The sequence below is a fragment of the Coccomyxa subellipsoidea genome (genome assembly GCF_000258705.1).
Source record: "Coccomyxa subellipsoidea C-169, whole genome shotgun sequence".
NCBI lineage: Eukaryota > Viridiplantae > Chlorophyta > Trebouxiophyceae > Coccomyxaceae > Coccomyxa > Coccomyxa subellipsoidea.
In genome coordinates, this window is record NW_005178039.1 from 1,313,306 (window position 1) to 1,323,056 (window position 9,751).

The 9,751-nt window shown below is 53.0% G+C and overlaps 2 protein-coding genes across 2 annotated transcripts; both read right to left on the reverse strand.

The window, feature by feature from the left end:
* Positions 1-313: 313 nt before the first annotated feature.
* Positions 314-3,046, reverse strand: COCSUDRAFT_52794 (PP2C-domain-containing protein; the record flags this gene model as incomplete). Its single annotated transcript, XM_005649694.1, has 7 exons — positions 2,832-3,046; positions 2,344-2,505; positions 2,149-2,256; positions 1,803-2,037; positions 990-1,154; positions 638-795; positions 314-517 (listed from the first exon to the last, which is right to left on the reverse strand). The coding sequence occupies exons 1-7, from the start codon at positions 3,030-3,032 to the stop codon at positions 314-316; spliced, it is 1,233 nt and encodes a 410-aa protein (XP_005649751.1). The 5' UTR covers positions 3,033-3,046.
* A 1,184-nt stretch (positions 3,047-4,230) lies between these two features.
* On the reverse strand, positions 4,231-9,393 carry COCSUDRAFT_61447 (hypothetical protein; the record flags this gene model as incomplete). Its single annotated transcript, XM_005649695.1, has 13 exons — positions 4,231-4,434; positions 4,668-4,802; positions 5,017-5,127; positions 5,272-5,421; positions 5,663-5,842; positions 6,034-6,139; positions 6,354-6,441; positions 6,571-6,802; positions 8,022-8,108; positions 8,230-8,458; positions 8,597-8,666; positions 8,949-8,970; positions 9,379-9,393. 13 exons carry the CDS (start codon positions 9,391-9,393, stop codon positions 4,231-4,233), a joined length of 1,629 nt encoding a protein of 542 aa, XP_005649752.1.
* Between the last annotated feature and the right edge of the window lie 358 nt (positions 9,394-9,751).

Here is a 9,751-nt window from a genome sequence, read left to right on the forward strand (position 1 = left end):
TACAGCCGCTGCACCCTTCATGAGCACTGCACTCAGGAGTCAAGAGGAGGAAATATTCATGATGGGTCCTGAACACAACCGTGGCCACCTGTGTGCCTCACAACAATTGCAGGGCCAGTCCCATGAAATCAGACATCCCATCTCATGCAGTCCCATTGGGAAGCCTTGCCTCCCTGCTACTTTTACTTGTCGCAAGACAGCGCCCCTGCACCAAAGCCTGGGCCTTTGCTGTCTCCGGTTGGTTCCATGAGCGGCAGACGCTGTTCTCGGTGATGCAGAGGGTGCTCAGCGCATCGCCTCATTTACGAGCGTCTCATGAAAGGGACGGGCACACAGGGTGCGAGCTGGCGCTGGCCAGCGCAGAGGAAAGCGTGGAGAGGCCGTCCCTCGACAGCGATCTTGAGGGGCCCCGCAAGCTGTTGCGCGCATAGCTGCGCAGCGGCGGGGGGTCCGCGGAGAAGCACACCACGATGGCTGTCACATTGTCTGTGGCATGCTTCGCCAGGCATGTGTCGACCTGCGTGCAAGCAGCATCCCATCAATCATTTGCCTGCATGCCATTCCTGCACTTGGCCTGCAGCTGATTTAGAATACAGGAAGTAGGAGCCACGCGATGCAGGCTGAAGGGCTGACATACCAGCAGCTGGGCGCAGCTCTGGGGGTCATTGTGGTCTCTCAAGTGCTGCCGCGCGATCTCTATACACCGCTGGCTGCTCAGCATATCCCACAACCCATCGCATGCCACCACCATGAACTCGTCCTCCACTATCAGAGTGTGTTGGTGGATCTCCGGATCTGCACCATCAATCGACAGAAACATGTCAGCCAGCGGCATATCAACAACGACAAGCTGACGAAGAAGCGCTGTAACGCATTCAAGAATCATCAATCAATCACCACCTCAATGAGGGCCGCCGTATGACATCTAGACACACCACAACTTGAAGTGAAAGCAATCAACCACCAGGGGCACAAGCATTCAGACCTACCTGATGTGAGGGGCCCTGTGAGCTCCACCGGCTCCTTGTCACTGACGCGGTACTTGAGGCGTTCCCTGGTCCGCTGCAAGGCCAGCAGCTCCGGATGGAAGTCGCCCAGAGCGCGCGTCACCGTCAGCTGACCGTTCAAGAAGCCCTCCCCACACACATACCCACCTGCAGCACCAGTCCACAACTATCAACACATGCATCCTTACAGAGACCTGCCTTCTTCTCCCTTACATTCCCCCATGTCCATCAGAGCGCCTCCCCCCTGACAAATCCCTCCTCTTTCTACTTTCCAATACGGTCTCTTAGAAATGATTTCTCCTCTCCGCCGGTTGAGGGGGCTCCCATTGCACATGTGCAGGGCGTGCTTGCTTCAGCGCTGGGGCAAACACGCTCTGGTGCAGGTTGTACCTCTGCCCACCTTCTTCCAAACCTTAAAGTGACGGAGTGCCCCACAGAGCGAGCCAGGACTGTCCTGAGCATCCCTGCTAATGAAATTATGTGACAAATTGCCCCACCTAGAGGTCAAGCTGATGCTTCAGGGTCCAGTGGATTACACAAACACAGCGCAGGGATTGTAGCACTGCACTGGCCAAGAAATGCACGCATGTTAGGTGTTTATCAGGCTTGTAGACAGTCAAGGGCGTGTGCATGACTGCACAGACATCTTGGGAATAGTGGCGAGGCAATCCAATTGCAGAAGGGCCACCGCCACATTAATATCCCCGAGATGGACCTGCTGCTATCCCTCAAACATCTTGGCCGAGATGTGCGCTCTCTACTGCCCTAATGAGGGGCACAGGTGCGAGGGCGTGCCTGCGAGGGAGATCCGCTCGCGCTCGGATGGGCAGCTGGGTTTGTGGTCGCGCGAGAGGTCGATGGCCTTGCCGCGGCGGCTGAGCACGGCGCGGCTGTCACCGGCGTTCGCCACCAGCACCAGCGAGCCCACCACCAGCACCGCGAGCGCCGTCGACCCGGCATCCTTCTCCGGCGACTCCACTCGGTACACCGCCCGATAGAATGCCTCGTCTGTGAGCTGGAACGCTTTTCTCTGCAGCCCACCAAAGCACCACCATCACCAAGGGTTCCCATGTACAGGCCTGTGTGGCCAAACTTCTCAGAAGCAAGGTAAGCAACCGGTGACAAGACACATCGTTCTTACCAGTGCGTCAGCTGGCCTGGCAGGAAAGCTTGTCTGTGTTAACAACGCCTGCAGCAAGTGCTCCTCTGCAAATTGGGCGGCGCTGGAGCCCCCATGCCCGTCAAACACCTGCATCAAGCCTCCAGGTGAGTACAGCATCGCACTGCTGATGTGGTCACAGAGCTGTATGCAGCTCAAACAGGAGGCAGAGCTCACCCCAAAGAAGGCCCCGCCGTTCCCATGCAACGCATTATCTGTATGTGCTTGCAAGTCCAGCACGCCGACATGTGCATCCTCCATGGCTTGTCTTTGCCCCTGTGCTGCTGCTGATCCCCACCGCACAGAGGGCTCATAGGGCTGGCCTGCAGTGCTGGCATCCTGGTACAACAGGCCGCAGTCAGCATCTCACAATTGGTTCCGAAGAGACAGAGGATTTTCTCCATGCATGAGGACGATGTAGATTCACTGCCCATGCGTGCCCGTCGTGACTAGCTTGACAAGAAAGTCCAGACTAACAAGGATTTCAAGTGTCCTTGTCACAGAACACACCCTGAAGCAGGGACATCATAGCAAGACGGTTGCAGACAGTATGTTGACAACAATCAGGTCTAGTAAGACCATATAAAAAACACCCTGCTTTCCAGCAGGAAACAAAACTGCACTGCTGTCCCCTCGATCTGCGAGGTGGGGCGCCACTCCCTCACCTCCGAGAAGGGGCTCTGTTGCACGCTGGCGAGGCCAAATAAGCTGGTCTCGCCGCTGGGGCCAACATCTGCTCCTCCAGCCCCGTTGAGCCTGCAGAAACCGGTTTGGCAGCTGGCTATTGACAGCCTCGCCGTCCCGTTCAGGTTGCTCTCTGCTTGAGTGCCCTCAAGGCTTGGTCGCTCTAGAATGCTGTCTAGCATCTTTCTTCCACAAGATACTTCTCCCATCGACGATCGCTAAATGCCTTGTGAGAGGTCAGAGCACTTCTGCTCGTCGCTCAGCTGACGTGGAAAGTACACACGTGTACAGATCTGACAGTGGGATCCCGAGGCCAGCTCAAGCTGAGCACAGCTCTATCCCTTTCCAACATTTTTCGTAGGCTTTAATATTAATATTGATATTACACGCTTTTCCTGCCGAAGGCAAGGTGCGTCTGCAGACAAGCTGCACGTAAGGATTTATGAGAGAATATAACTACAGTGCTGGCAGGATCACTGCATGCATGTCTTACAGCCTGTATCTGCAGCTGCAGCTATTCCCACTGGAATATTCTAGAGGTAAAAGCTCAGCTTTAAAAGATAGGCTAGATCTCCCAGATGACATCAGCTTGACGGTTTCTCAATGTGCGATGATCAGCTGCGAGGGGCCAACAAACCACAAAAATATCTGTGCTCTGTATACTGTCTTTAACAAATTGGAGCAAAGATATGAATTGCTATCCGATGGAGTCCACAAAGCTGTCAAGTCAGAAACACTGCTAGCTAGCCAGCTATAGTATGTTGTTCACGACTTATAGATGACTCCATACACCGTTGCAGCTGACCAGGTAATTGTCAGCAGTCTAGACATGCAAGTGTGGAAAAGTCAAAGATCCCAGACATCATTTGTCCATAAAAAGGGGCGCCAATGATTGTGACCCCGCGTCATACTGCCCCTCTTCACGCGCTATAGCTCTCATGAAGAAGGGTGATGAATGACGGTGTCTATCAGCCTGGATGTGGCCACAAATGACCGGAATGCAAAAAATCTGAGGCCGCAGCACAGAACTGCCCCTCACAGGACCACGAGCTATACCCCAATTGGGTCTTAGAAGACTGACCGCGATGGGATGAGACGATCACATATGACCCATAAAGTAGAGACCCGACAAACCTGCAGCTGCATGCTCCAAACAATTGTCAGCTGCTGTGGCGGCTCACGAGGTGCTGCAATTCTACACCCTCATCAGCCTTCACCTGCAGTGATCTGGCACACTTGTAAGTGCCCTCCCTGCGAAGCTTCTCCTGACGCCGACGGCCAATAAAGGTGCACAAGACTCCCCATCAGGGGACTCCAAATCAATAGCTTAGAGACCCCTACTCCCATGGGGCTCATAGGAATCATATTTTTAGGAATGCCTCATGAGGCGGCAGCAAGGCTTGCAATGTCCACCGCCTCGACGCCATTCCCCCGGGCCGGGCCCGGCAGCACGCCCGAGGTGAACTCCACGTGGTCCTTCCAGGCAAAGTCTGCCCCGTGCGCCTTGACAATTTTGCCCAGGTTGAGCAGCATGTCCTGCTTGAAGCTGGAGTAGTGCCGCGACGCGCTCGGCCTCGAGTGCACCTGAGACATATGCACTCTGTCAGTGGTGAAAGATAGGCCCAGCTAGGCTTATGTCTGCAGTCCTTCACCTAATTTAGCTAGGTGCGAGCTTGATTTTTGCAGCCCTGATATAGGTACATGCCGAATTGTGCAGCCCCGCTGTGGGTTCATTGCTGCCCTTGAACATGCATGAAAGGCATTTGAGCAGGCATGGGCCACGCAAAGGTGCATGGTAAGGAAGAGCGGGCGCTCACGTGGACAGCAATTTTAAGGCCTTCCTCCTCAAAGCCTGCCAGGTTTGCATGCAGAGGCAGCGTCATGTCGATACTATCAGAGTCCTCCAGGAACTCACGATACTCTTTTAGAATGCCTTCCAGCTTGTCAAAGTCCTGCATACATCAGGGGTCACATATCAGACCTGTCTAGACACAAACGGAACAAATAGACACCCTGCTTCACACCGTTGATGGCATAGAGAAGCACAGTGTGGATGATAAAAAGAACTGGTCCCCAAAAGCGGCGACACAAATCTTACTGAGGCGCAAGGTGTCTCAACCTGACCTACAGAACTCAACAGTATTGCAAGAGGTTTATGGGCCCCACCTGATAGCGGATGCAGGCTGTGAAATGGAAGACGCGCATCTTGTTGTAGTAGCGCACGTTCTTGGAGTCCATGATCCGCGACTCATTCGAGATGATCAGATCAGACAGCGTCTGCAAGTCAAGCCCTGTTTTGACCAATTTCATTCCAACATGAAACAGAATGTCTGCCATGTTGACTGCTACAGGCAGTTTGCATCGTGTGCATGAAGTTCAGGCAAGCTGCACAGGGCTCTTTGAGAAGACACATGTGGGCACCTTGTTGGGGATCAAGACAGAGAGCCAGTGGTCGGTCCTCAGGTGGGTGCGCATGGGGCTGACTTCCTCCACAAAGCCGGACACCACTTTTCCCCCGCTGCTCGTCACCACATCTATCCTGTCTCCCACCACGAACGGCCGCGACAGGTACTGCGCACAGGAACACAAGCAGAAGCTCAGGTAAAGCTCAAACATGTGAGCCCAAGCAACCATGAAATAACGATTTGCGTCTACACTGAGTGGCAGCAGGCTCTCCTGCCCTTTAGAGAGTAGACTTCTGAAGATCCTGGGAGCAAGAGGTGACAGAAAGACGAACACAAACCACAAGAGGACAAGCAATTGCCATGAATAGAGGGGAAGAATGCAGGTGTTATTATGCAAGAGCGCGCACCAGGTTGAGGCCGCTGATCATGTTTCCCAGGAGCGCCTGAGCGGACAGGCCGACCACTATGCCACTGATGCCTCCCACGGTCAGCAGCGGGGTCAGGTTTATGCCCAGCACATGCATGGACATGAGCGCCCCAGACACCACCAGCATCCATGACCCCATGCCGGACAGGGGCAGCAGCACCTGCACCACACCATCCTCAATCTTAAATTTACCAAAATTGGCCCTGACCACATTTGCAGTGCTGTTGGAACCTGTTCAAAGTTGACCGTGCATGGGCAAGTACACCTTGGAACCACAGGAGAGATGTTGGTTGTGCAAGAGATCACAGTTATTCGATTGGGCATCTGATGCATTCAAAGGTTAGAATGCACCTGTTCAAATGCCGCCTGCTGAACAGTGTTGGACGCATCGCCCTGCACGCGCTGCACAAGCACCTTGGAGACCATGTGTTCCTTCATGCGCAGCATGACCCACACCCTGGCATACACCCCCAGCATTCACCGGAACTGCAGTAAATCTATGCAGGCAAACCATGATAAGTATCACTTAAATTGCCGGGCTATCACTCTCATCCGAATCTAGCCCTCTGGCTGTACGAGCCTGTTATCTCATATCTATCTTGATGTAACGCGGCCATCACAGCTTGCTGAACAGAACGGCACGAGGTGTCTTAGGATGTCTGGTGCCGCACCCAAAGATGATAAGGGCCACCTCTGTGCACTCCAGCACCACCAAACCCACATGGTCCAGCCCAGCCATCACTAATCCCAGGCCTTCCACTGCAGCATGCATGCAATGTTTCATTTTGAAGCGCTCATTGTGACTGGGTCTGGATGGTTGCAAGACAGATGGCATCACTGGTCGGTACCTGTCTGCGAAGAGATCATTGTGGAGAGAGAAAAGCGTACCGAGCCATCCTGGTGCAATGTGCTCATGCTCCGCATGCACTTCCAGGCAGATCTGCAGGAATGCTGCCAGGAACCGCAGAGAGAACACCCCGGCCACGATTGACAGGAGCACCTTCACCGGCTTCTTGACTGCAAAGACCGTGGTCTCAAATATCTGCAGCAACACTGGTCTGGGCTTCATCTGCGCAATTCTATCTTCGCCATCCACACTGGCCATGTATGGTCCCAGTTCCTGGAAGCAGAAATGCATAGTTAGGGTTGTGGTATGCGCATCCTAAAGAGGCCTGTATACAACAAACTTTGATCACGAAGTACTATCCAAGATGTACTTCATGGTTTACATCGTCAGGGTGTATGCTAGCTGGCAGACATTCTCAAAAAACGAAGTCATCCTTAGCAACCTGGGGCAATTTTTGTGCGGCATGGTCGACGACACAAGTCCACCGAAGTACTCACCTTCTTTGCAGCCTTCTCTAGGACCGCTGAGATTAAGGACGCGGCCAGGAAGGACGCGACCACCGCTAGTGCACAATGACCAAACGCGGAATGTACTGCAGGCTGTTGCCAGAGCGGCAAGCTTGGATCGACGCAGAGAGATGCACTCGTAAGAGCAACGTGTGTCCTTTGCAGTTTCTTCCGCATCTTTGCAGGTTTGGCACCTAGGAAGCGTTGGCACCCTCCCTTAATCTTGCATACCGAAGACGGGAATATGCTCAGTTTCGGAGCCCCAATTCTGCAGCCTTGCATAGGGAAAGAGGCACGAGGCAATTTCATTGCATTTTCAAGTGCCAACGGTAACATGTCGACACCAAAAACGCGAATAGTACCAAAACCCTCAACATGCCATGATCACTGGGACTGTAAGACCAAAAATAAGAACACACACAGAACCTCCCTGCATCCAAGCAGACACGCTTTTACCAGCGAGAAGCAAATCTACATGTCGCCTTCGATCAGACTCTATTGCGAGGCTTGCGACACTGCTTGTCCAAGAAGACGTGCGGGTAGGTCAACTAGGTGGGAGGCACAGGTTCCTCCAACCTGGAAGCTGGAGTGCTGCAGGACCCTTTTTATGCACAACGAGTGAATATCTTACTCGCAACCAGGTGTGCACTAAAATGAACATTTACTTAGTATTGATGGCCTTATAAGAGCAACACCTCCTGCCGTGTGGGTGAGCTTATTTAAATGCAGTCACATCGTCACTGTGACGGCCCGTGACGCACCGGGTGTGCCTCAGACAGGCTGTGCACACGTGACTCACAGTCACACTGTCGGACAGCAGGCATGCCTGCGCAGGCTGCAGTGTGAGCGGGGCAGACATGAATTGAACAACAGTCTCTCACAGATAAAAGTTCAACTAAAGCTTAACTGCCTTGCATTAGAAAGTAGCTGGCCTGATCAGTGAAACCGGTACCGCTCGGGTAAAATCTGCAAAACTGTTAGCTCACAGGCACCAGTTTCTGCAGACGCTCAAAATCTATGGCTTTCTGGCTTTGGCCAGGTCGCCCTCCCATCTCTATCGCTTCCAAAATCTCCTGCGCACACACATGAATACGCATAGAACTACATGAAAAGACACCGCAGGTCATGCAAGGAAAAAGGGCAAACGGCACTCTGCGCCACCATGAACACAAGAAGATCTCTTCAGCCCCACACCTTGGCCTTGCTGAGATCGTCGGCTGGCACAGTGGCCAGCAGCCCATCCAATGCATTCACTGCGCCCTGCAGCTTGGCACCGGCGCTCTCCTTGACCTTCTCTTTGTTCCTGATGGCCTGGAACAGCTCAAAGTCATAGTCCTGCAGGGCCCCAAATGCCCTGTCCACCAGCTCCTTCGCCTCCTGCTCCGAGGCTGACTTGTTGCTGGCAGCATACTCCCCCAGCGCCCTGCGCAAAGCAGGACCTTTGAGCATCAAGGACGCTCGATCTTCACTTCAGAGCCCAACTTTTGACATGCAGCACATAGTGAATCATGGCCATGCAACGAAGACCTCTGCAGATTTGTGTTTGAGGAAAAAGCTTCACCTGACATTGTCTCTAAGGCCCTCAAACGCGCCGCTCCTCAAAGCTACACGCGCTTCCACAGGATCTTCGCCTGTAACACAGGAGCGCTTCTCCTCCTCACCAGAAAGGCCATAAGCTTGATTTGGATCACAAAGAGGGCCACGTATTCTGCGTATCCAGACTGGTGTCAGATGGTGTGAGAGGACTTGTTACCCATCAATTCTCCGGCACTAAGGAGCTGCTTCCTTGCCTGGTCAGAAAGGATAATTGCGCGTCAGCAGTCATCCATCAAGCTCACGGAAGTTCTTTTCACAAGTCACAACTAACATGAGATGATGCTGCAGACGAGAAAGTAGGGTGGTGTGGTGCGCACCTGCATTATAGCTGGCACATACCTGCAGAGCAAGCACACGTGGTCAGGACATTCATGTGCACTTGCCAGACAAAGCAGATTGCGAGCATGAAACCAGGCACGCACGTTACCAAAGGATCTAAGGCCTTCTTCTTTATATATCGTCCTATTCCTCTCCTCTCAGCTGCACCGGCGGGATATGCTTGCTGCGCTATGAGTGCCAATGAGAACTGGAGCAATGCCTGTCTTCTGGCAGGCAAGGGAACAGCTTTGGCAGTATTGCCAGGAGGAGTTGTTTCAGATGTGCTGGCTTGCACCACATGTGCCTGTGAAGAGAAACAGTAGAATATCAACTAGGGAAAGACAGCGACTGCCAGAGCATGGCGGCGCTATATGTGCTTTATCAACATACAGCATTTACTTATGACTCGTTGCAACGCAACAATAATACCTGCACTGGGATCATCACAGGACGTGCATTGCAATTGATGGTCAGCATTGAGTTGTTTGTTGATACTTCCAGCAGGGGATTTACGCGGGATCTTGTCTTGGAGAGAATTATTGCTAGTCAACTGCTCTGTTTAAAACATTTCTCAAGTGGTTGCGCAGTCAGGGAACCGGGATTGGATCAGATCAATGTGGAAGCCGAAGCTGAGGGAATCTGTCCGAGGCGGAGGCCAGGGGGAAGCTGGGCTGAATTTAGTGGTGTGAATCTGATGTCTCTTGCGTTGAGCAAGGTCTCAAGAGTGGAGTGAAGCAATGATTGATATCCCTGGCAAATAGAGTAAGCAACCGTTTGCAACATTCAGTGGTAGAACCGAGGT